This window comes from Podarcis liolepis, assembly GCF_965112155.1.
Source record: "Podarcis liolepis genome assembly, chromosome: 10".
Classification (NCBI taxonomy): Eukaryota; Metazoa; Chordata; class Lepidosauria; order Squamata; family Lacertidae; genus Podarcis; species Podarcis liolepis.
In genome coordinates, this window is record NC_139562.1 from 36,871,120 (window position 1) to 36,898,940 (window position 27,821).

The 27,821-nt window shown below is 43.4% G+C and overlaps 1 protein-coding gene across 5 annotated transcripts in view; it reads left to right on the plus strand.

Annotated features, from left to right (window-relative positions):
• The window catches only part of LOC310687656 (uncharacterized protein), a 223,301-nt gene that overhangs the window by 40,793 nt on the left and 154,687 nt on the right, over positions 1-27,821 (plus strand). For 4 of the 5 annotated variants that reach the window (XR_014516510.1, XR_014516511.1, XM_083463053.1 and 1 more), the window contains exon 2: positions 22,629-22,709. Coding sequence is in view for 3 of the 5 variants with exons in the window: in XM_083463053.1 (XP_083319179.1) it covers positions 22,629-22,709 (81 nt within the window). In the remaining 2 variants the exon portion in view is untranslated. Of the gene's footprint in view, positions 1-16,202; positions 16,524-22,628; positions 22,710-27,821 lie in introns of those variants that run through there. The other variant, XM_083463054.1, reaches the window with a different exon arrangement.

The window sequence follows — 27,821 nt, forward strand, 5'->3', positions numbered from 1 at the left end:
TGTAGCCAGGACTGAGCTAGATGGACCAGTGGGGTGACTTAGTATAAAGCATAAGTTCCCTGTGGATTGTGCTTTGTCCCCCAGAACTACAGTGGTACCTTGGGTTACAGACACTTCAGGTTACAGACTCCGCTAACCCAGAAACAGTACCTCGGGTTAAGAACGTTGCTTCAGGATGAGAACAGAAATCGTGCTCTGGTGGCACAGTGGCAGCAGCAGGAGGCCCCATTAGCTAAAGTAGTGCTTCAGGTTAAGAACTGTTTCAGGTTAAGAACAGACCTCTGGAACGAATTAAGTACTTAACCCGAGGTACCACTCTGTATAGGGGCCTTCTGGCGGTTCCCTCATTGCGAGAAGTGAGGTTACACGGAACCAGACAGAGGGCCTTCTTGGTAGTGGCGCCTGCCCTCCCGTCAAGGAAATAAGCAGCTATCTTATTTTTAAAAGACATCTGAAGGCATCCCTGTTTAGGGAAGTTTTTAATATTTAATGCTGTATTGTTTTTAACACTTGATTGGGAGTTGCCCAGAGTGGTGGCTGGGAAAACTCAGCCAGATGGGTGGGGTATAAATAATAAATTATTATTATTATTATTATTATTATATTTTATTTATTAGAGAAAAGCTTGGTCATGTTGAGTGCTGTGACTAACATCATGTTTGGTTTTGACCACAGACTGGTGCCAGTCTCATGATTACCTTGAGCTGTGATGAAAACATCATTTTACCACATAACTGTCATCATTCTAAATGATGCCTTAGCAAAGGATTAGTCAGCATTGATACAGTTAACCATGCAGCCTTCTACAGCAGCCACAAAGCTGACATAAGAAAATGGATAACACTCACAGCACAATCCTGCCCTACCTATTTAGAAGTGAGTCTTGCCAAATTTAATTGATCTTTCTCCCAAGCAAGTGTGTTTGCAGCTGTGCAACCTGAATTTATGCATGTTGTCTTAGAAGTAAGTTCCACTGGGTTAAAACTGGGCCCAAGTAAGTGTGCATAAGATTGTTATCATAAAAGATACAAGCGGAAAAACATGCTCCTACCTTCCCAGCTGCACTGTGAATTTACAATTTGATAACGTCTTGTGTTAGCTTGCACCAGCTGCCCATACGCTACAAAGCCAGGTTCAAGGTTCTTGTATGAATATACAAGGCCCTTAACAACTTAGGCCCAGAATTCCTCTGGGACCGTCTGAACCCTTCTATCCCCCCCGAATCACTGAGTTAGTGGTCTGTCATGGCTCAGATGCACAATTCACATCCTCCAGGAACCATGCATTCTGTATTGCGGGCCCAGTTTTATGAAACTCCGCAACTAAATCCTTATGTATTTCAGTTTAGGAATACTAGATTCCTAACTTTGACTTGTGGGAAAACTCTCTCCCAAGTGGAAATAACGTGGCATCAACACTTTAAACTCATATACCACTATTGTGGTAGTTTCTATGTTAAAAAGAAGCACAACCATTGTCTGTACACAAAATATTATTATAATCACTATTACCATATCTGATCCTAAACCTCCACTGCCTTGCAGGATATATTCAGGAGAAGAAAAGGCTAAGGAGTAAACCACACACAAATCTGGAGTGGAGTCCCTAAGATGGTTGGTTGGCGCCTTGTATGCCTCCTTCCAGCACCACCTGCAGCCTGTTGTTGTTGTTTGTTGTTGTTTAGTCATTTAGTCGTGTCCGACTCTTCGTGACCCCATGGACCAGAGCACGCCAGGCACTCCTGTCTTCCACTGCCTCCCACAGTTTAGTCAAACTCATGCTGGTAGCTTCGAGAACACTGTCCAACCAGCTCGTCCTCTGTCATCCCCTTCTCCTTGTGCCCTCCATCTTTCCCAACATCAGGGTCTTTTCCAGGGAGTCTTCTCTTCTCATGAGGTGGCCAAAGTATTGGAGCCTCAGCTTCACGATCTGTCCTTCCAGTGAGCACTCAGGGCTGATTTCCTTAAGAATGGATAGGTTTGATCTTCTTGCAGTCCATGGGACTCTCAAGAGTCTCCTCCAGCACCATAATTCAAAAGCATCAATTCTTTATGGTCCAGCTCAGCTGGTGCCAAATGCATTGCTCTGCTTTCCTTTTGACCACATCAGCAAGGCTGAGAGGGAGGTCTTGTTGTGTGGGCAGCCTAGGACCTTCAGACACACTGCCTAGGCTTCTGCCCCAGGGAGGTCACTTTGGTGCTGCTAACCAGTACCAGTTTGACTTCACCCCCAAATGTGCACTCCATTATCTCTTGAGACAGACGGATACCAACAACGTTACCATATATGCACTATTAATAACAGTAAGCAGAGTGCCTTAAGGCAGTGTTTCCCAACCGGTGTTCCGCGGCACACTACTGTGCCGTGAGACATTGGCTGGTGTGCCGTGGGAGGGAGGCGGGCGAGTCGGGCGGTGAGAGGCAGCGGCGGCGAGGATCCGCGTCGAGCCGGGGGCGGCTCCGCGGTGGTGGTGCCGAGCGGCGGGGCAGCGTGTGCAAAAGGGAGGAGCGCGAGACAGCGGAGGAGGAGGAGGCCGGCATGTCCGGGCAGCAGCAGCAACAACAGCAGCAGCAACTCCCGGCGACAGCTCCTCAAGCCCCGCCGCCGCCCCCTCCTCCGCCCGCTATCGCTGCCACCAGCACAACAGCCGCCGCCGCCTCAGTTGCCGCCGTCCCTCAGTCCCTCGCTCTGCTGCCTCCTCCCCCCCCCACCCCCAAAGCTTGGAGGTTCCCCGGCAAGGGGGAGGGAAAAAACTTTCACTTTCGTGCGTCCCTCCCGGCGTGACGCTGCGCGCTGACGTCACGGGGCGGGGCTTTAATGGTGGTGTGCCGCGAGATTTTTTTTCAGTAAACAGGTGTGCCGTTGCCCAAAACAGTTTGGGAAACACTGCCTTAAGGAGTTACCTGGACAGAACCCTGCCCCCAAAGATCTTATAATCTAAAACAGACAATGAGGAAACAACAGAGGGAGGGAGGGTCCCTCAGTGGGGTGAGGAGGAATGTGGGCAAATACTGTTACACTTACTTAATTCTTGGTGGAGAATTTTAAGATAACAGTAGTCCTTGGGTTAGCAGATGGTGGTAGGGATGGGCAAAGTTACTGATAAGGATGTAGTGAAACAAGGGCCAAAGGATAGCTTAATTGACACATCTTTTCCATTTTATCCTTACATTGACTAGTAACAAAGTCAAAGAAACAAAACAAAATGCAGCCATGACCACTGAATTTATTTTTTCTTCTTCACAAAACATAACTAGGAAAAGAAATGAAAGCTTGGGTGGGGGAAAAGGTTCTCTGTTGACAGAACAGTATGCCAAGTTATATCTTATATTGGGCTGGACTACTCATTTAAGTTTGAACCCAGTAACTTTCCCATCAGGCATGACTATTCTAAGCAAAGTGTAAATGAAATAAGATGGGGTATGTTCTTGTATGTATTGTACCACCTTTTGGTCACAGGGATACCCTGGAGAATAGGCTGTGGGCTGTTGATTTAATGACATACATAAACATTTTGCCCCAGAAGAGACAGGCAATTCTCAGACCGAGTCATTTTCAAAACTGGGGAAGGTAAAGGAATAAAGTATTCATATTTGGTTCAACATTTTTCCAACTCTAGAGAACAGTACATTGATGGTAAAGAACTCCCCATTTTTCAAAGCTATTTTGTTTCTATTCTTGATTTGTGCTTGGCAGTAATTGGAAAAACAAGCTTTATTGCTGTTAATATTCATTGCTAGTATGTTATGTAAGCTCAAGAGAAAGGTAACAAATTTTGTTACCAGCTGGAACGGCGGGTTAACTGGCTCTTGTTGATTTTATCTACAGAGAATGTTGAAGGACTCATTTTGTGTCAAAGTAATTGCACTAGCAGGTGCAGTTGAGCAACTGTGTTTTGCTTGCGACACTGCTGTGTCTCACTGCTTACCACAAATGTTGAGATATATATATATATATATATATATATATATATATATATATATATATGTATAAAAGAGTCAGTTCTGCTTTTACCATCTCCTGCAAACTGCCTGAAAGAATGGCATAAACAAGGATAATGCAACAGCTAAAAATTAGCAAACCAAAAGCCCACTTGTGTAGCTGTCTAGAGGATGAATCTGCCTAATGACTAATTGCAATTTAGATGATTTCTCAGAAGATGGTAAGCACTGAACAATTAAGAACTGTTATGAACTGGGCTCAGGCTTTTTCTTAGAAACTCATATCAAATGTCCTTCGTTGTTCAGAACATAGAGTACACAATTGCCAGTATTGCAAGGTAACTCTGGCAGAGATGGGGGATATGTAACCCTCTAGATGTTGCTGGAATATAACTCCCCTGACCTTTGTCCATGCTGTCTGAGACTGATGGGAACTGGAATCAACAACATCTCCAGGGTCTCAAGTCCCCCACTCCTGCCCTGAGGGTTATATTTGCGAAGTATTGGTTGGGTACAGCATTGGCTGTCCTATCAGACCCCATAGCTATCCTGCTGCCTCCAAGCACTACAGAGAATAGTGTTCCTTCACCTGTGTTGAAGTAAGATGCAGATGACAGGCTGCTGGAATGAGGAAAGGAGGCACCATTTTGTCTCTTGCCTCAGGTAGCAAAGCTAGGAAATTTACCAAGTCATTGGTGGGACATCATGCGTGGCTGTTGATGGTAGTCACCTTTGTGGGTCATGAACTGCACAGGCCTGCGCTGTTTCTTCCAGTGATTCACAACTTGTGACCCACAAAGGTGAGCACTGCACTCCAACCATATATATGATGTGCAATCTGTGGATCAGCAAATCTCTCAGCTTTGCTACTTGCCTGAGACTTCACAAATCAATGAATTGTCAAGCTACAGTTCAACGGATGGTGCTCCAAATTTGGTTTGATGGGTAATGCGTTATAAAGGCCCGAAGTAGCTTATGTTGCAGCCCACTGACATTATTGCCAGTGGCTCACCCAAATGTGCTCCAATTCCACCAGCATTGCTTTCTGCAGGACCTAGAATGATCCTGGAGGAAGGGAGGTATGAGCATGTTCAGCTTCATTCTGCAGCAGCAACATGGGCTGTTCACTTCCAGGTCTAATTTAAGATGTAATTTTCTTACCTTCTTCATAGCTTACGTTGAGTTTATCTCTCAGAGATTGCCTGCTTGAGGCTTATTAAGGTCATTTTGGGGAGTTCAGTTTAAGGTGCCTTATAGTCAAATCTATAAAATGTAGGAAGAATAATAGAATTGTAGAGTTGGACGGGACCACAAGGGTCGTCTAGTCAATGCATGAATCTTTTGCCCAATGTGAGGCTCAAGCCTATGACCCCGAAATTAAGAGTCTCATGCTCTGTCGACTGAGCAGGAAACCATTTTCAATGCTGCGTATGCTGCTAAAGCTTTCTGCCCATTACCTGCCTTACAATGACCTATGCTGCTGTATTTTCGGAAATAATTTATATAACTCTTATTTTGGAGGCGTTTCAGAAATCTGTGATGATCAATGTTTATATACTGGTGGTTTAAGTACAGTGGTACCTCAGGTTACAGATGCTTCAGGTTACAGACGCCGCTAACCCAGAAATAGTATCTCGGGTTAAGAACTTTGCTTCAGGATGAGAACAGAAATTGCGTGGTGACAGCAGGAGGCCCCGCTAAAGCTAAAGTGGTACCTCAGGTTAAGAACGGACCTCTGGAATGAATTAAGTTCTTAACCTGAGGTACCACTGTACTGGATACTGCATTTCTAATTTTGAATTTGTTAATTAATTATGCCTGATATTATCATTTTCAGTGTATTTTGAAGCTTTATCTATTGATACTGATAAGGCAGGATGTAAATGATATAAAGAAACAGGTCAGGTTCAGGCTGCAATTCTATGCTCACTTAGTGAGGAGCCAAGGCCCCATTATCCTTATTAAGACCAGCTTCTGAATAAGTGTGCTTAGGATCCTACTCATTCCATGGAAGAAGCTGGTCAACTTTTGAGGTTTCAGTAACCACCAATAGAAGGAGGTGTATGTGAACGGCTAATTAGAAACAATGGGTGGAACCTAATGTCACACTCTTCCCAATGCATGCATTCTTGCTTGCCAGACAGAACAATGCCCTCTCTCCTCCTCAGGCATATTGTTCTGGGTGATCTCTTGACCCCCAGAGCCAATTTTGGGGTGCAGCAGGAGAGAGGAGGGAAGCCCCGTTGCACAAGGAGAAGTCTTTGTTCAGGGGTGCTGCTCACAGGACTGGTTAGATGCCTCCCCACCAATGGGTTGTTCCCAACTAAGTCACACAGCGTAAACCCACTGAAACTAACTTAAGTTCATTTATTTCAGTGACTCCTTAGTTGGATACAATCCAATGTATTTCAGATGAAAACATAGAAGAAAATGTCTCCTTGCAACAGCAGGGAGATTAGCTGCTCATATAAACTTTGCATTTGGAAAAATTGGAAGAAACTGTGATCTCAGCAAAACAAGCTCTGTTGCTAAGAGTTTATCATTCAGCTGATGACTGGAAGCAGATTGTTCAACATATTCCACACCTTTCAAGCAGCTTTTAATATTTTTTTTTTGTTATATACATTTCCCCTCTGTTTTTCTTTTTAACACAAACTTGTGAAATGTTCTCTTCTGTAGCTTTCCCATGGCTCATTTATTTGCCACCAGGGAAGCTTTGTTCCTGATCTAAACCAGCAGCATGAGGATAGAATTACTACAATAAACCATGTTGCACGGGCAGAAACTTTTCTGCTGGAATACTGAATTAATGTTGAGTTGCAATACTTTTCCACCCCATTTTTTTTTTTTTAGAGAAAGAGACCTGGCTCAGTGGTGGAGCAGATTCAACCCCTAGGTTCAACCTCAAGTAGAAAAGGGTCTGTTTTTGATAGCCTGGAGAGTCGTACACTCCCCCCCCCAGTCAGTGTGGACAGTGCTGAGCTGCATGAATGCAGTATAAGGCAGCTTCTTAACTTTCTATGGCAAAAATGAGACATCTGGGATGGAAGCATGGCAAGGAGCTGCAGTTTATATCACAATCCTATCCTCAGTCAGAGGTGGTGCCTTCTGCCAGCAGTAATGTAATGTTACATCTGCAAAATAGGTGACATAAGTAAACACATTCCCAATGGACATCCCACCCCCCAGCCATGGCAGAGGACTCCAGTTAAATTAGGAACCGATAAGGGTATAGAACCTATAGGTTTTACATGTAGGCTCTTCACCAATGAGCAACTGGAGCCTCCGACAGGAGTTGCTGAGGGTGTGTGTTGTCCAAGGGAGGCTGTAAGATGATGGATTCCTACCATCATTATTGCATTTCTGCCATCACTGTGTGTCGACTGGTGCCTCCCATGCACCAGTGTGTCACCTGCTAGCATTCTTCTGGCTGTGGAATTGCCAGGGAGCTTTTAGGGTGGCTGTTGGTTATGGTTATGTTCCTATTTGTTTATACTACTGTTGTGCTTTTGACTTTGCTCTTGTTTAGCATGGGATCCTGATTCCATTATGTAGGGGACCACAGGTCTGGACTGACCACCTTTCATAATGCATGGTGTGTGTGTGTGTGTGTGTGTGTGTGTGTGTGTGTGTGTTAGTTACAATATGTCGAAGATGACTGTATATTTTTCAAGCTAGAGCAGCTGGTAGTCTTTCAGTTAGTAGTGTTTGTTTATTAAATCACATGACTGTGGGGGCTGGTGAGCAGGATGGTTCTGCTTTTGTTTTTTTAAAAAAGTGGTTTTGTTATTGAACTCCTCAAGAGATCGGCTGCTACATATGTTCAGATAAGTCGTCTCTTCGGTGAAGCTGTACCACTGAGGAGAAAAATAGCTCTATTTAAATTGAAAACCTCTATCTGAAAAATGAATACTTGGTAGTTGTTCCTGTTTGCAGACATTGCTCAGTAAATGACTAAGGGTAAGCAATCGTGTCTAGGATATGTCGGACGACAATAGCACACTTATGAGCAATTCTTGGTTAACCTTGAGAACTCAGCCAAACTTCCACCGATTTCAGTGTCTGCACAGAGGTCACTCCCATCCCCCAACGCTGATGTTACATCACACCAGCAAGATAGTTGACAAAATCAAAAATGCAATTGCCAAAAACAAAAAGGGGACCTGGTTGGCTGTCCCCTTCCCTTCCCTTCCCTTCCCTTCCCTTCCCTTCCCTTCCCTTCCCTTCCCTTCCCTTCCCTTCGCTTCCCTTCCCTTCCCTTCCCTTTCCCTCAGAAGCCATAGCAGAAGTTAGTAATCTGATTAACTCAGGAGCCAACCCACAAGAGGAGTATCTAAGCCCCCATAAGGGAACATGGACCATCTAACCAAGAAGCCCAACATGTGGTTATATCCGCTTTTCCCAGTCTAGCACCCTCTAAACTCCAGTGGAGGCTGGTCCATCAGGGGAAATGGGGCAGTGCCCCATCAGCATCCATTTTTATTCTTCCAAGCCCTCCTGCTTTATTACTTACAGATTCCTCCTCCTTATACTCAGTTTTGCCCTTGTAAAACTCAGCAGGGGGAAAGATGGGGACAAGAGTAGAATTTCTTGCCTCTGTTTCTCACTGCATCTTGCTCAAACTGTCATCATCTCTGCCTCTGCCTACTGCTGGCCTCTCTGCCTTCCAGCCTACCAGTGCCAATGGGCATTCCCTCCCCCTCCCCAGTGTTGGACTCTGTCCTGTTCAGGGACGATAAGAACTGTTGTCCAACAACAGCAAGCAAGACACGAAGGCAATAACCCTTTCCAGTTGTTGCTCCCCAGTAACTGGTACTCAGAGACTTAGACCACATTCACACCATACATTGAAAGCTCTATATAGGCTCAGGCCAATGTGTTTATTGAGGTGGCAGCCCAGCTTTGGAATCACCTTTCCAGAGAGTCCTACCTGTGTATCCCACTATTACAGTGTAGGCACATAGAAAACAGCAGTTTTTAGTTGTCTTGTGCATTTTAAGTGTTTATGCATTTTAAGTTCTGCTCACCCGTTATATATTTTAGCTGCTTTGGATATTTGCAATGCTTTGGCTTAAAAAGTGCTTTTATTGCACAATTAACACATTTTACAAAATGAATCCTAGACCTGACAATATCCAAGAATAGGACTGGCCATATCAAATATAGCCCTGATCTAGCCAGTGGGAGAGCTTGAGGCACAGGCTTCACAATCCCACTTGAAACCAATGGGGCTTCTTTTGGACTGAGTTGTGCCCATATTGAATCATTCAGCTAGGGCTCTTGAATAAATGTAATCTCATTTTACCTGCTTCAGGTCAATTTTCCGTACAGATGGCTGAGCTTAAAAGCTGTAGCGGAGCTTGCATGAATCACAAGAAGACAATGAATGCTAACCTCCAATTTCATGGTTGTTTATAGCACACTTATTATCAGAGCCTTTTACCATCACTGCACATGAATTTATATCTCAGAGGTCTAGAAAATTATTTTGCCTGATTAGTTTTAGGTTGGCATGTCAGAAAACATCAAGGAATAGTCCATTTGACTCTGTTTCCAGTGCTTGAGGAGGGTATATGTGTGTGGTAGCAAGAAATCACATTCTTGAGTTGGAGGACATGTTTCTTCTGGTTTGGAAGAACCATGTTTTTGATAAAGTTTAGAGATATCCTGTCAGCTTTTGATAGGCAGGAGGGCATGTCTTGCATGTCTTAGCAAGATTGTGAGAGTGTGCAAGATCCTGGAGATTAGATCATAGCCTCTGCTTTCCTCCCCTGGTTCTCCTGCTACTGCAGTAACCTGAACTAAGCTATAGCTTGGCTTCACATCACTGCAAAATGTCTGCGGCCCTCACATCATCCTTTCCCGTTTCTGTTTCATGTGCCTCCTCTGGGACACTGAGCTTCGTTCACACTAAGGGAGATTTTTTTAGAGTCTCTGCGGAAATTTGCTTGCAGTAATGAGCTACTCTTTGTACAATGGCAAAATTCCAAGGGAAGCTTAAGCATGTGTATAACAGGGAAAGAAAACCTGTATCATGTGATGTTCACTGGAAAGCAGAATTTTGCCCAGGGCGGTTATTTGCTCTTTAGTTTTAACATAAACATTTTAAAATGACATCTGTTCTGTGTTATGTTTTCGAAGCTGAATTCTCAGTTAAACTAGTATTGCGCAATATTTTCACAGCAAACTGCAATATTTCATCTATATATTTATTGATTAATTATTAAATTTACATCCCACCCTTCCTTCCAAAGGAGCTCAGGGCAGCAAGCAACAAGAGATAAAACAATTTAAAAAATCTTTAAAAAATAATTTCAAGACAGATGCAGACTGGGAGGAAGGGCTTCAGTAGATGCTGAAAAGCCAACAAAATGGCACCCATCTAAAAGTCCTACAATGTGCGGGACTAAAAGTCCTACTTTGTGCAGAACAGGCCTTCAGAAAAGATGTTAACTACAAGAGACCCTCACCTGTAGAGCACAATGATCAACTGAGTATATAATGAGTGAGATGATCTTTCGGCTATCCTGGTCCCAAACTCTATAGGTATGCATTCCCCAAAACCAGATACGGTACATCCATTAAAGAATTTTCAAGTGAACCTGTGCCCAAAACTACTTAATTCGTTCCGGAGGTCTGTTCTTAACCTGAAACTATTCTTAAACTGAAGCACCACTTTAGCTAATGGGGCCTCCCACTGCCGCCGCGCAATTTCTGTTCTCATCCTGAAGCAAAGTTCTTAACCCGAGGTACTATTTCTGGGTTAGTGGAGTCTGTAACCTGAAGCGTCTGTAACCTGAAGCGTATGTAACCCAAGGTACCACTAGTAGATAGGTAGCCGTGTTGGTCTGCCATAGTCAAAATAAAAAAATTCCTTCCAGTAGCACCTTAAAGACCAACTAAGTTAGTTCTTGGTATGAGCTTTCGTGTGCATGCACACGAAAGCTCATACCAAGGTACCACTGTATGCTAAACTAAAACCAGCCCACTTCATTTGGCAAAATAGGGTTTGTCCCCCACCCTGGCAGCCTTCATATCTGCCACATTCATGGAAGAAAGGAAACATTTTCAGGCAGAAGTAGCAAGACTATTGCAAGTTGAAAAGGAGGAGGCTGGGGTGGGGGAATGCAGAAATCTACCCAGAAGTAGCAATGCTACTTCTGGATGCATTTTTGCATTCTCCCCCACCATCCTTTTCAACTTGTAATTTTCTCTCTGTAATGTTGTGTTGATGGAAGTGAGCAGATTTGTAGAAAGCACATTTCTGTCAGGAAAGCAACACAGACAAAGGATATGCTTTTAATTTGAAATTCATGTCATGCTGGGGTTATATATTTATTTAGAACATTGTTACCCCACTTGTCTCCCAGAGACTGAAGATGTACAAAAACAAATGCATTGTACTGCAAAGTAAAAGATTTCTGTTGTAAATTAAACTCTTCATAGCTTTCTCCTGATACATGACTACTTTTCCTCAGAGAATCTTAATCTGCTAATGGTCAACTGCCTCAGGGTGCTTGCAGACATGGACAATTTAGCAGTACCCAATCATTCTGTTCTGCTTTAAGCTGGAAGCAGAACAGCAATTCTGAGTCTAGACTTCTATCTGGATGTCACCAAGTGGGCAAATGTTGGAGGGGGAGATTTTCATTGGGACCATTGGGGTGGTGGTGAATGCTTAAATACTGTCTTCTCCCACCATTACTGTTATTATGATTCCCTCCCCTGCAATTTAGGAGAGAGACAAAAGGGGGGGTAGGTTATGAAGCCAACCCTATTCAGAAAATGAAGGGTTAAAGTGATAGAGTTGATTCCAAGAAAGGGAAAACAGGCCATAATTAAATAAATGGTTAGAGCCATCTATCCAGATCATTACTGGCCAGAATAGTAGTGCAACAAGCCATGTACACTTGGGGAAACAACAGGCCATCCAACTTATTTTTTAAAAAGATGGTTTTTCTGAGCTTTGGGGGAGGGGTGGAAATGGCTGAACAGGGGAGAAAAATGGAGCCCCATCTCCTTCATTTCCTTAGCTAGATGGGACTTTTGCTGGCTGTAAAAGGAAAACTGGGTCAAGGCGCTATGAAGTTTGTTAGACCTTTAGCTGAAAAATGAGGAATCGGAGTGGTACCACACTGGTTTTGCCAGGAAATTGATGCACTGTTCTGATACAGGAAAAAGAGAAGCAGTTTCTTGGGGGTCTTCCTTCCTATACCACTTGGAAAGTACAAGATACCAAGAATCTGTGTAAAATGTTTCATGTAACTTAAGTTAACCTTAACCACATTTCTTTAAATTGTGAAATAAACAGTCCCTTTCTTCTTAGATGCACTGGAGGAGGAAGTGCAAGTGAGCCAGAGATACTTCCCTTTTTTATGACACCAAAGTAAAGTTCAAAGGGAGGAATCATCCCTTCATTGGAAGCACTCACAACCGTCTGTGGAAATTTCCTGACTCATACAGCTTAGGCCTGACCTTGTGATAATGGCCGAAAGCCCCCTTATTTGCACATTCCAACCATTACCATAATGTATCTTTGTTACTATCTGTATAAATGCTGCAAAAGTAGACCCATTTCTACTTGGCACATTCTCCCTAGAACTTCTATACCCCATACACCTAGTTGCTGAGGTTCCTGTTGTTCCATATCCTTTGACAAAATATGAGATGCATGTAAAACAAATACGTAACAGAATATATGCTTTGTCCAATGTCACCAAAGGCCCCTTTACAGTTGTCAGGGGCAATGCGTGATAGGAATGATATAATGGTTTTGATCCATCCAAGGCAATGGCTAGAGAGCAACATCAACCCTCGCCAGTTTGCCACCACCAGGATTTAAATGAAGCTTGAAGAAGAGAAGCTGAACATTCCCTCCCAAGAGGAAATTCAGAAGAATGAAGGAAGGCATGGGGGTGGGCTATTCAAGTTATTCATTTATTGAAGATAACAAGAAAGTTGAATTTGGGAACTGATCCTCTTTGAAGAAAACCTCATGGTGTGGAGACTTGATCTGGTTCTCCCTTACTCCCACTTCATCCATAGCCCTCATCCTCATTGAGGAAAGGAGTAGAGCACATGCAGCCATCACAGTTAGATGGTTTACGAGTAGGCTGCCATTTAATCTCTTTACATGTTGCCATGAAGAAAAGCAAAAGACAGAGTTAGCAAACATGGTGTTGGTCATAAACAACAATTTGAGAGAGAAGTATTTATGCTGGGTTTGCTTCTAGAATAATCACAATAATGTGAAAACCTATTTGTTGGAGGTGTAATTTCGTCCAGATCAGCTTTCAGTTGCTATCCTCATAATTATCCCCCTGAACTTCTAATTTTAAATTGTTTTTGGACCAGTTGTGGCCAGCTATCATCAACAGATTACATCATGTAATTGCTCCAAAGCCAAAATCTAAAGGCGAAGATGCTAGAAATTCTGAATGGTTGGTGTTTGGAAAACTGAAAGCTCAAATCTGTATGATCAGCTTAGGTGTAGTTTTTAACACTCCCTGAACAAGTAGTGAGATACAACTACAAGTATTCCCACCATTTTGCTTCTTCCCTGTACTGCCAGTTGGGGTTTAGGATTGCTTTGCAAGTCTTAATCCAACACAGGCATTTAAATGGAAGGGTTTTTATTTTGTTCCTTTTTGAAGCAGGCTCCAGGAATTTATTTGTGTGTGAGGTTTTACTCATTACTTTTATTTTATTTTCACATATGTTTTACTTTTAAATATATTTCTCAAATTTTATGAGGTGAAAAGCAGGTGGAGTTTATGAGGGAACGTAACTTGCTTTTCATCGAAACTCTTACAAATTAGTTTAGTCACCCTGACTGGTCTTCCTCTTCCAGCCTTCGCTGCCATTATTCTCATCCGCCATCTGGAAACCTGGGCATTGGTATATAACAGGGGTGGGCAACCTCCAACCCATGGGCCAAATGTGGACCACCTGGGTAATCTGGTTCTCAGGTCTTTCCCTACGCCAAGACCTCTCCAGCCCAGTCTGTGCCCTCCTTGAGTGCTTTTACCTGGTTGAGAAGTGTCCCTGAACAGTGATACTACCTCTTACATGCTTAGCTGAAGAGGCCTGAATATATGGGTGTAGAAACCTCTGACGTGTGCTTGGAATGCATCCAACTGCACAAATCCAACTGTACAAAGAATCCATTGCTCCATCCACTTTTACCCCATGCCCTAAACAGAGCTGGTATGTGGCTCACAGAAAGTTACCCTGGAAGAAATATAGCCCTTGGGATGAAAAAGTTTCCCTACCTCCTGACATACAAGATGTTTCAATAAGTGTCTGTTCTAGTTCAGAAACCAGAAGGGGTCCATGTCATGCTTCCAGTACTGTATGACGGCGAGCAGAACTTCAGCATATTCTGTTTTCTGCTTGCAGAATTTAAGCAGTTTGCAGAATTTGTTAAAAGGTTTGTTCACTGCTTGCTTCCGCAGCATGCAAACCTGGGATGTACAGATGTTGCACTGTATTTTGACCAACCAGGTGATCTTAATGTTCAGGGTGGTGGTGTTTTTAAAGAACCTACATTTACTTAGCTACTCTAGTCCATTTATTAGGTTCATAAAGAAATATCACCAGAAAATGCTCTTTTGCACTGGCGCTCATTAGTTCTTGAAGTAATGAACTTCTATTAGCAATGATCTGCAAAGAGGTTTCTCTGCTTTAGGATGCCCCCTCTTTCTACCCCCTCCTCCCCCACTAAGCATATTGGTTTTCACCAGGCATTTTGAAGGACCCTTTTAATTTTGCGCAGATATACAAAGCCCCATTTGCTATGTAAAGGTTAATCATTCCAGAATTCTATCTCAGCTCTCCAATAAATAATACATGATAAACAAAGCTGTGTGAAGCTGAGCATGAAGGATGCTGTTGATTAGTCATTTATCTTTTAAGCAGGAGACGGGCTGTTTTCCTGCCAATTGGCATGGCGCACTCTAGGCAGTTGTCATATGAAAGTTCTGCCCCCAGGTGTGTGTAAAAGCATAAAAAAGAAAAGAAAAGAAAGGAGTGTCTTGTAACTCATCTAAACACAGCCCACTAGCCGTGGGCAGGGCCAGTTCAAGACATTTTGCTGCTTGAGGTGTAAGACAAGATAGCATCAAGCACTCTCTCCCCCAGCATCAGTTTGACATATAGATGGAGACCAGGCTGGCAGCTGAATCTTACTTCAACGCTAGCAACAGGACAGCCTTGTCCTTTGCATCGGAGGGACAGCATTTGCTCAGTACTCTTAGATGTCAAAATGGGACGTGGGTGGCGCTGTGGGTTAAACCACAGAGCCTAGGGCTTGCCGATCAGAAGGTCGGCGTTTTGAATCCCCGCAACGGGGTGAGCTCCCGTTGCTCGGTCCCTGCGCCTGCCAACCTAGCAGTTCAAAAGCACGTCAAAGTGCAAGTAGATAAATAGCGGGAAGGTAAACGGCATTTCTGTGTTGTTTTTTATATAAAATGTTTAAGTTTCACAAATTATATAAACAGACACGATAATACAAACAAACACAGACAAAAAAGAAAAAACAAGTATAATTTCAAATCATTTTCTTAAAACTTACTTCACCGACCTCCTCATACCTCCCCTTTCTGCATTCCAATTTCAAATATTAGTTCAGCAAATCCTCACCCTTAATTTTATCTAATTATTAACCTTTCTTTTCTTTTGACTTACTCTTTACAGATGTAATCCACTTAATTTCTAAACCAACATCATTCTAATATTCATTAATTTTGCGATGTTTCTTAAGATAGTTCTTAAATTTCTTCCAATCCTCTTCTGCCGTCTCTTTTCCCTGGTCCCGGATTCTACCAGTCATTTCAGCCAATCCCATATAGTCAATCATCTTCATCTGCCATTCTTCCAAAGTAAATGGCATTTCTGTGCACTGCTCTGGTTCACCAGAAGCGGCTTAGTCATGCTGGCCACATGACCGGCTCCCTCAGCCAATAAAGCGAGATGAGCGCCGCAACATCAGAGTCGTCCGCGACTGGACCCTTTACCTTTACCTTTACCTTTACCTTTACCTTAGATGTCAAACAAATGTTTCAGTGCAGATGCTGCTGTGCATCACATGATCAGAGCTATGTGCATGTGTGATAACTGCTGCAGTGCATGGCCTGGGCTGGGCTAGCTGCTTCTGTCTTTGCTTGGTTAGCCTTTCCCAGCAGCATAGACTGTGAAGCACTGGGAGAAGCCGACTACACAACAGAGCTAGCCAGCCTAGTCAGCAATGAGCAAACATTTCCTCCATTTCTGGGCAGGGCTGACAGTGGATAGGTAGAAGAGGTTGGATTTTGGTGAGCCTAGCAGAGCTTCCAGATTCTTAGGGTTTTTGTTTTTATTTTTAAGGGAAGTTAATTGGACATTTCTGAAGAAAGTGAGAGGACAAAACACAAACACAGCTGTAATGCTTTAGCACTAGGCAGGCAGCACCATTGCTAAGGACACTTAATCACTGTTGCTAGGTAATTAGAGGAAGGGATGTTGACCACTCTCACCTGGAACTTGGGAATGGCCTCTCCCAGAGCAAAAGAAAAAGCAGAAGCTGAATGGGGGGCGGATAATGGGGTAAGTTTGTTAAAGCACTTTACTCATGTCCAGATTGTTTTATTTGCTCTACAAGTGTGTTGCCTTTACAAAAATGGTCTGCTTTTCTTGGAAGTTACTCCCTTGAAATAAAGGTGCATTCCTTCCTACTGAGAAAAAATGGTGATATTGCAGACCCCCACTTTGATTTCCTATGCCCTCCCCCCAAGCACTACTACTCTGCTTGTCATCACTGGGTGTCATTGATTAATATACAGTAAACATCTTTAGCATGCATTAGGGATAGGGGAGAAATTTGACCTGGATCTCATTTAAAGGTGACCCTACCCAATTCATTTTCCAAAACAATATGCAAACCAAAATGCACTTCTCCAAATGTTGCAGTGCAGTTCTCCAGCCAAGTAATGTGTACAGAAATGCATATACTATATGTAAAGTGTAGATAAAAAATGCATGTATTGGTGAAAATAACACAAAAATTACATATTAGGGAAGTTGTTTTGCAAAAATGGCACAAATTTTTGTATGTTGGTAGGCAAAATTGCATGCAAAAATTATGGATATTATGAAAAAAAATTCACTAAAATGCTAATTTATGCTAGGACTTAAAAAATTCTCAAACTGAAATCGACAGATTCACCCATCCCTAGTGTGCATGTGAGAATGCAGAGCACATACTAAACATTTCCTATGCGTAACCCTTCCTGTTTCATGTATATTGATGTCATTCATTGCTTTCCACCCAGACCTTCCTAGTGGTGCCTTGCCTGCTGGCTCCCCTACTTCTAAAAATAACTGTTTCTCCCCTAACTGTGGCCTGCGCTGGTGAGTCACTTTGCATTCTTGGTGGGCAAAATTTGGGCTGCGGTTAATAACTGAAAAACCTTAGTATGAAAGTATTCCTCCATTTGTCTTAGCATTGAAGGAAAGTGGTGCAGAATATTTTATTGTGGAGCAGGGATGACCTAGGTTCTGCTAGACCACTGCTCCCATCACCCCTGACTATTGGCCATGCTTATTGGGGCTGATGGGAATTGGAGTCCACAACGTCTGGAGCACCATGGCTTCCCCATCCCCATTGTAGAGGATGGAGCAGAGTAGGGCTGAATAATGCAGGATCGTTTGCTCTGAAAGAGCAATTGCATAAGTTAATGTAATCCAGTTTGCAAGGTGAAAGGTATTTTCTATAGCTGTACAGTACATACACTGAGTTCTGCTACAATTACAAAAATAACCTGTCAGGAAGAACAGTGGGGCATAGTGACAGCTGAGTAAAGGTTCATAATGTACTCATAACATCCTCTGACTCTGTGGTTGTGGTGTGCTCGCACATGCTCTTTTTTGTGTCAATATCTCATTATTTCCACAGTGGTTGATTTTGCTGCTGTATATCAAACGTACATTACACTGTTTTGTTATTCTGCCCGTTTGACCAAAATGATGTTAGTGATTGCTGAGAGAGGATTTTCTTCTTCTTTGTGATTGATTTGATAAAGTAATGATAATTCTAATAATTTCCTGAGGCTTTTAACAATGCTGTGCTCTATTTTAGTGTTTGTCTTATTGGCATTTAGGAATCATTCATAACCTGAAACAGTACTGGATTAAAACTGTGCAATCTGTTTTCGAATACAGTTATTGCATCTAGAACTTTGTGACTAACCTGATGGACAAATAGGTCAACTTTGGTTTCCCAGAGGGTTTTTTCTCTCTCCTTCCAGTGTTAAGTTCAATATTTCACATTTCTGCATCAGCCTGTGATTTTCTCTCTCTTAAATTCCTCATAAAGGTTTGTCAGCATTTTAGCACACATTTCTTCTAATACAGGTGACTCACAACTTATTTTACTGACACAACCACAGCTTTGTGCACGTGTGTGCGTGGGAGGACAAATTTAAAAAATGGAGAGTGGGGGAAACCCAATTTATTTACTTCCCCCACAAAACTGTGCAAAGCTGCAATTGCAAAACTCTATAATCACTTTTTAAATATTATCTTATGAATATTTATTACAATGATGGGGGAACCTCAGGCCCACAGGACAAAGACAGTCCATCAGGTCTTTTTATCCAGCCCTTGGGACTTTCCCCAGGCTACACCCTTCTGCTTAGGATGGATAGCTCAGTTGGTAGAGCATGGGACTCTTAATATCATGGCTGTGGGTTCGAGTCCCACACCGGGTGCAAGATTCCTGCATTGCAGTGGCTGAACTTAGATGATCCTCGTGTTTCCTTCCAATTATGTGTCTATGACCTTTCACTGCCTCTGTGCCCCCCTGGATTGGTTTTGCCTGGGTGGAGCATGTTCTTGAACTGGGATAATTCCTCTCGCTTACCTGGATAGAGGACGGATGCTATGTGTGTGCAGAAGAAACCTTTGACTTTTGTGTGGCTGGAATGTAGCCTACTGTTCAAAGGAAAGAGTTTTTATCCATCGCTCTGCCTGCTCTTGCTTCTAGCCACACCAATTTTTGCCTCTGCCCTTCCCACTACTGGCCTGGAGCTTCTGGAAAGTTACCCATGAGCGAAAACAGACTTTGGGCTGGAAAACATTTTCCACTTCCATTTCCGATTAATTGCAAGATACAAGAGTTTTAACACACCTTAGCACTGTGCATACAAATGTATGTTTCCCTGCCTGTAGGTTCACAGGCCAGGAATTTTGCCTGGCACTTTAAAGCAATGCAGTTTTTCCATAGAAAACATTGAGGATAATTTCAATGGAACTGAATGGGTGCGTCTAATTGGGAAAGGCATTTGAGACATGCATTTGCATGTATAGTGTCTGAACTCTTCCATTGTCCATTTGAAGCATAGTTCTAGGCAACTCCTTGCTTAGGAATTGTCTTAGTTCTGAGCCAGCAAGGCGGGATTGAATTAAAAAACAGTAGTTGCGAGCTTTTTTGTGGAGCAGGTCCTGTTGCTCCGCCATGACCTCCCTGCCAATTTGGATACAATAAAGGAACTGGAGGCCCCTCGACTGTCCTCGGGTCCAGTATTGGACCACTTTGACCGGATATCTCCAGCCGATGTGGACAGACTCCTCCGAGTTGGAAAGCCCACCACCTGTCCTCTTGACCCGTGCCCGTCATGGCTGATTAGAGTGTGTCCAGACGAGGTGCGGGCCCCCCTGGGGGATATCATCAATTTGTCCCTTGGCACTGGGATATTCCCAGGGGAACTGAAGGAGGCAGTGGTGTGCCCGCTCTTAAAGAAAACATCATTAGATCCCTCAGATCTATCCAATTACCGCCTGGTCTCGAATCTTCCATTCCTGGGTAAGGTGATTGAGAGATCGGTTGCTGAACAGCTTGGTAGGTTTCTGGATGAAACATCTGCTTTGGATCCATTCCAGTCCGGCTTCCGCGCTGGTCATGGGACCAAGACGGCTCTGGTCGCCCTAACCTAACAGATGATCTCTGCAGGCAGCTGGATCGAGGCGGGTCGGGGCTGCTGATTCTTCTAGATCTGTCAGCAGCCTTTGACATGGTCGATCACGAACTCCTGGACCACCGCCTTGCCGACGTGGGGATCCAGGGCACAGTCCTTCAATGGCTGCGCTCGTTTCTCTCTGGTTGGGGACAGAGGGTGGCGCTTGGGGGGGGGGGGAATTGTCATCGCGCCACTCCTTGGTGTGTGGAGTGCCTCAGGGTGCGATACTCCCCCCGATGCTTTTTAACATCTTTATGCGCCCCCTCGCCCAGCTTGTCCAGAGTTTTGGCCTGGGTTGCCATCAGTATGCTGATGACACCCAACTCTATCTGTTGATGGATGGCCATCCTGACTCGGCCCCAGACACACTGACCAGATGTCTGGAAGCTGTGGCTGGATGGTTACGTGGGAGCCGGTTGAAGTTAAATCCTTCGAAGGCAGAGGTCCTCTGGCTGGGATGGGACGATATGGGATTGAGGGGGCAACTCCCATCTCTTGCGGGGGTACAATTAGTGCCAGCACCGCTCGTTAAGCGTTTGGGTGTAATCTTCGATACCTCCCTTTCTATGGAGGTACAGCTATAACAAAGGCAGCGTTTTTTCATCTCCGCCAAGCTAAGCAGTTGGCCCCTTATCTCTCTCGCCCTGACCTAGCCACTGTGATCCACGCGATGGTCACCTTCAGACTGGATTATTGTAACTCGCTCTATGTGGGGCTGCCCTTGAGACTGACCCAGAAACTCCAGCAGGTGCAGAATGCCGCGGCGAGACTCCTTATGGGGTCTTCGCTGCGAGATCACATTCATCGGGTACTATACCAGCTGCACTGGCTCCCGGTGGAGTACAGGATCAGGTTTAAGGTGCTGGATTTAACCTTTGAAGCCCTATACGGCCTAGGACCCTCGTACCTATGGGACCGCCTCTCCTGGTATGCCCCACAGAGAAACCTACGGTCTGCAAATAAAAACATCTTGAAGGTCCCAGGCCACAGAGAGGTTAGGCTGGCCTCAACTAGAGCCAGGGCTTTCTTGGCTGTGGCTCCAATCTGGTGGAACGCTCTGTCACAAGAAACTAGGGCCCTGCGGGACCTGACATCTTTCCGCAGGGCCTGCAAGACAGAGTTGTTCCACCAGGCCTTTGGTCAGGGCACAGCCTGACTCCCTCCTCTGGCAACCTGCACAGAATTTTGCTTAACGGTTGCCATCAATTTTTAATTAATTTTCATAATGAAATGTTTTTAGAATGTTGGATTATTTGATTGTTTGATTATTTGATTGTTGTTAGCCACCCTGAGCCTGGCTTCAGCTGGGGAGGGCGGGATATAAATAAAATTTATTATTATTATTATTATTATTAATTTACTGCTAAACTAAGTTCCTGTGTCTGGTGGGCTTGTTGTTGTTTAAATTAAGAAGCTGCTGTGTTGTACACCAGCTGTTTTTCCTCAGCCTCATCACTTGTGAAATCACAATTCCTCTTTTGTTTGGTGTTAACCGTTTTCAAGCAACCTGAAAACATTTTTAAGAAGATAAGAGCCCTGCTTGTTTAGCCAAAGGTCCAACATCACCAGTATCCTATTTCCAGTAGTGATGCCCATTTAGATATTGACAGGAAGTCTACAATTGGGGCCCAAGGGGTTTATTTTTTACATTCTGTACAGTCTCAAAAATCCAAACAAAAACTATTTCAGACTTCACAGTTAATTGACATCATTATGTTTTAATTTGATGAACATATTGATACATTAGGTTATCATGCTGTTCATTGTTTCTAAGTTTTACTCTTTTCTTAAATGTAACTTCTGGAAGTTTCCATTGCCAGAATCAATCATTATTTATTGGAACACTTCAATGGCCATTGGCTGAAAGCAATAGAAGCTGATGGAGAGAAGAGGCAATAAGCTTTCTCCAGCAATTGGTATCCAGGTGAATAAAGGCAGGCTTTGGTCAGGGAGGGTGCCATGTAGCTATCCTCATGAGGGATGGAGTGACCTGTCAATTACAGTTCTCATTTTTCCTGTCTTAAATTTGGGTCTCCACATTTCTGCAGTGATGTGCAAATTTTACTTTAAAAAAAATATTCATCAAAATTCTTCAGCAGTTAGTGTGAATTTCTCTTAATAAACATATTTTTGTATGCAGTTTTGACTCATACACATTTCTGAAGCAATTTCTCCTAATATACATTTTCTGTGTTCTATTCAACAATATGTTCCCTTTGATTCACACTCCTACCTAATATATGCATTTTTGTAAACACTGATTGGTTGGAGAACAGCATTGCAAAATTTGGATAAGTGCAAATTTTGAAGGAAGGCTGTGTTTTGGTTTCCATATTGTTCCAGAAAGTGCAAATTTGATAAACCGGGCTTTAAATGCAAACTGAATCAAATTGGATTCAAGTTACAAGAAAGAAGATTTTGACTAAACATAAGGAAGAACTCTCTGACAGTAAGAGCTGTTCGACAGTGGGATGGATTCCCTCAGGAGGTTGTGGGCCTCCTTCACTGGAGGTTTTTAAGCAGTGGTTGGATGGTCATCTGTCATGCTTTAGTTGAGATTCCTGCATTGCAGGGGTTGGACTAGATAGCCCCCAGGGTCCCTTCCAACTCTACAATTCTATTCTTCTTCTCCATCCCTAATCCTAGCTAATAGTTCTGACTGATAGACCTCTCCTATTTGTCCTTTCAATGATAGGATGTTTTTAAAGAGGAGGAAGATGGACATGCAAAGTAGAAAATCAAGACTGAGTTCCACATTGAAGACGTACTTTAGCAGGTGAGTCCCATTTCTTAAGAGACTAAAAGAACTATTCTACATAACCCCTAGGAATGCTATGCCAGTTGTTCAAAACAGGCCAACAGGTTTTTACGCATGATGGGAATAGTAGTCCCCTAAAATAGCTTGAATGTCTTCTAGCCTGGTATAATACTTTCCCTCATTTTCTTAATTATGGCTGCCTTTACTGGGAGATGCTGTTGTCTGGACAGACCCATAGTGACTCCATGGAGTGCCTGTCCTATTTACAGGAAAGTGTTCATGACCCACCAAAACAACCTCTGTCAAATGTTTCCCACACATTTCCTTTTTGTGCATCATTACAGCTCTGTTGACTGGCGATATATCCCTTTGTGGAGTGTTTGAAACAAAGAGTATTCCTGTGTTGCATCACACTGATATATACAATGTGGTAGTGTGTATATAGCCTTGTTTTATTTATAGAGGTTTTTCTGACCTAGAACTGTGAGCCTTGAAAGGTACGGTAACTCATTCTGGCAGATAACCGCTACACCACATGAGAAGTATGCAGAACGTAGGAGTATCTCAATAGGAAGAAGTAGAAAATGTGAAACAAGTGACCTTTATATATTTGGAAGGGAGATGTCTCAGGCTTGAGATGCAGTTTATGGCTATCTATGAATCAGAGTGCTGGTATTGTGCATCCAAGAAAATTCAGTTTCTGTGTAAAGAAAGATGGGTACGTTGTGAAAATATTATATTCATTCCAGTTTTGTGTGATGAACGAGGTGTTTAGGCTTTCAAAAACAGTCAAATAGAGAGAGCATTAGTAAAACATGTTTAGTGACTACTGAAACTGAATCAAGAAGATGTATGTTAAAGGTTTTTATATGGCTTCCATTTTACCAGAAGGGCTCTGGAACAAACCAATTTTGACATTTTCTATTTCTGCATCTGCACTAGTTCTATGATAATGATACCAAATTCTCCACCAAGAAAGTCCTGTGTTCTGAGTAAGTTGAAGTTACTGTGGTTTTATAAGTTGCTGGAAGTTGCCCAGTCAGATGGGTGACAAATATCTAGATAGGTAGATAGCTAGATGCTGCTGCTGTTAGGAACATGGGGGACTGACTTCTACTGAATCAAGCCACTGGTCCATCTAGCTCAGTATTATGGACACTGGCTGGCAGCATGTCTCTAGGTTTTCAGACAAGAAACATTCCCAGCCCTACTTGTAGATGCTGGAGATTGAACCATGGATGCAAACTGTGTGCTCTACCATTGAGCTATTGCGCTTCTTCCTATTCCTCCCCATTACACAGAGAAGGAGGAGGAAAGAGGAAGCACATGGAACTTTACCCCTAGAATTCTGGGAACTGTAGTTCATTAAGGGTCATGGGAATTGTAGGTCTATGAGGAGTAAATTCTTTGTGGTGGAGCGATGTGCTTTAAATATATGGTGTGTGTACAGCCATAGTTCAGTTAAAAGCAAGATATGCTATTAGAGGGCTGAATGTAGCATTAAGGAATTTCCCTGTTAATAGGGAACTTTTCATCTCTCTTCAGCAGTCTCTAATGCACTGACTCTTCTCACAAGAAACTATGCTGGATGGTGTAATCAAATGACTTTCAGTTGCTGGGAAAAATCTAGGCTCTGAAACAGAATCCAGCTTATTGAAAATTGATGCTTGGATTTATTGATATCACCAAATCCTGCCCTTCTGGCATCTGGGCTAAAAGGCTAATGTCTTGGAAGCTGAGGTGGAAAAATTTCCACAATGGGACTAGAAACCACTCTAGGAAATAACTGCAGGCCCCCAGAGCATGGAAAGGATAATGTTTTTGGCTTTCCCTCTCAAAAGATGTAAATATGCAAGTTAAGGGCTCAAGTTGCTGGAGTTTGTGTCCAGAACTCAATTGCATGCTTTCCCTATGGTTATGTAAAACCACAGCATACCCAAAGCCTTGTCTATTCCTTTCACCCTTCCTGTATCAGAGACAAACAAGTGTGAGCACAGCAGACCCATATATTAGCTTGTCCTATCTTGACAAAAAGCACTAGCATTTTATCAAACATGTTAGGAGTTTTGGGAGTTGAAAGAGTAGAAACTAAAGAAACAGGATTGTCAGATCTAATCTATCAATTTACCAGCATTTTATAATCAGGACATGGGCTGACTGTAAGTTGGACCATAATTTTCTTTCATGAGTGGGCAAGTAAACAGTAATTCTGCACTCCAATTATCTTTGATGATATGCTTATGTATACATTCTGGGGTCAGTTATTCCCTCTCCCCTCTCCCCCTTCCACATGTCTATGAATGGACCTATTGACTAAATATTTGCAAGACCACAGACAGAGGTGTTTTCTTTTCCTATTAACTCTTTTATTTCTCAACATATGAAGTATGGATGAGATATGGGCATACAAGGGAGTTAATGTCATTGTGAAAACCATCAAATTCAGCAAGCTGAAGGTTAAAAGCTTTCCCTGGTCATTTTTGGCACCTGGGTTGGCTACTGATCAGGTGTGTTTCGAGCTAAAAGTGAATATGATGTTAAGGAAAATAAAATACCATCTTAGCTTTCAAAATAAGACACCAAGAGTAGAATGCACATTTAACTCAAGAGTATGAACCAAACAAATTATTAAACATTTCAAAATAAAATATTATTTCTAAAGGAAGTAAAATATAGAATACACATTTAAAACAGCACAATTAACAAGAGAATCAAATGTTAACTTAAACATAGAACATATCTGCTGCTTTTGCTGTCAATGGTGGTTCAGGGTGACTGTCGGCTGTGGGAGCTTGGTTTCAATGGCCTGGATCTGCACAAAGTGACTTTGTGGTGGCAGAGGAAGGAAGAGGGGCTTGGGGACGCTTAGTGTGGGTAGAAATTCAACTGCATCGGTGGTGGTTGGACTTGGTGGAGACAGGGCAGCAAACTGTACTGGAGCCAGAGGTCAGAATAGGTGGAGCCATCACTTTTTCTCCTGGTCCCACTCCTCTGTCTTTTATCAGCAGCCCTTGTGGAGGCCGTGTTCCTTCTGCTTCAGCAATACTTTTTATTCTATATGTTTGGGGTGGTTGAAGCTACTTCAGACTGCAGTGGTAGGGGCCCTGTTGAGATGGTCTTTCTTTGGAGGCTTACAGCATCTGATGGCTTCCTGAATGCCAGGACTTTCTGGCTGGCACTGCTGGTGCTGCTGTTGAGACTCTTGTCGCACAGCAGAAAGTTGAGATATGTAGATTGCTCCTGAGTGCTCTCGCCTTCTCTGCTGGAGCATGTAGGTCAACTTGACACTCTAGTGACCTTCAAGGTATCTCAGCCAAGTTTTGCTTCTTCAAAGCCTGTCAAACTCCCAGTAGAATAATGTTCTCTGAAGTGGTTCAGCCCAAGCTCTCAGGTGCTCAGAGGTATTTGCTGTGGATGTCAGCAGATGTTAACACAAGGAAGGACTTAGTCTTCAGACTGCAAGAAGTTTTTTGGGGGGGAGGATTGGAGGCAAGTAGCACTGTGATCACAGCTTTCCTTCCCACTCTACATGGGAAAGGGCAGTGACTGAGAGGGATGATACTTTGTTGTTGTTGTTTGTTTGAGTGTGTGGGGTTGTTGAAGCGCTCCAGTTTGGCTATTGGGGACCATAAACAATCAATACATTTCATCTTGTGGGCAATGAGAGCTCTTACCTTTAAAACTCTAAAATGCCATTATATCCATGTATCCTTATGAAATTAGACCTGTAATGAACTATGGTAGGAGGTCTGTTGCCTCAAGTAACTCACCTAGTGTTAGGAATGTCTTACTCCAGTCAGGGGTATATGAAGCAGGGGGGCGGAGGGGGCAGGCCGCCCTGGGTGCCACTTGGGGGGTTGACAAGATGGCCCCTGCCTCCCCCCAGCTGTAGAGCAGCTGAGGGCGCGCGCAGTCCATATGTGCAGCATCCTGTACGGTCGCTGCACATGTGCAGTCTGTATGGGCTGCCACTTGCATGGCGACTGTACAGGCTGCCGCACATGCGCAATTGGTATGGTATGCCGCTCGCACGACAGCCCATATGGACGCCGCGCAAGTGGCAGCCCATACAGACTGCACATGTGCGACATTCCGTACAGAGTGCGCACGCGTGGGATGCTGCACATGTGCAGTCTGTACGGGCTGCCCCACCCCTGGTGCTGGAGAGGGTTCCTCCGCCACTGGCTCCAGTGAGAGCCAGTGTGGTGTAGTGGTTAAGAGCGGTGGACTTGTAATTTGGTGAACCGGATTCAATTCCCCGCTCCTCCACATGCAGCTGCTGGGTGACCTTGGGCTAGTCACATTTCTCTGAAGTCTCTCAGCCTCACTCACCTCACAGAGTGTTTGTTGTGGGGGAGGAAGGGAAAGGAGATTCTTAGCCCCTTTGAGACTCCTTAGGGTAGTGATAAAGCGGGATATCAAATCCAAACTCTCCTCCTCCTCCTCCAAGCAGCTTCTAATGCTATGAAAGCAGCCCCAAGCACTTTAGGACAGTGGTTCCTCCCATCCATGTAATAAACACTTTCTCCAGAGGAAAAGCATAAAAGGGGGGTGAAATTATGTGGGCAACAAACACTTCTTAAAACTTAATCTACAAGTTTTTCATATGCAAATACCCTGGGTATTGTAAAGCCTTATTCCAGAGCTATCAGGTTTTCTATTTGTTCCTATAGATGAGGGTTGCTGCATAATTCATAGACTCTCTTTGGCAATGATGCTCTTGAGGTATGTAATTGGTTTCAGAACAACGAAACAACTCCTCCAAGAAATGGTGCCAAGATGTATTTCAGGAACTACCCTTTAGTTCTTTATCTTTTCAAAATGGCTTTATTTTCATATAACACTGTCTTTTTAATGAAGGGTATAGTATACTTTCTCAATGGCAATATTCTCACAAAGTGCTTTTCATAGTAGCACCAAAATTATGTTTCCACATAGTTTTCCTGAGCTGCAACCCTTTACTCACACACTAATTAAATGGCATTGACTTATGGGTAAATGTGCCCAGGATTCACTGATAGTGAGATAATTTGTCCCTTACCAGTGTGATATGGATTTGCAGCATAGTTAAACCAGCATGGTGAATTCTCAGATTATTTAATGCAGAATGATCAACCTCTGAGAGGTCAG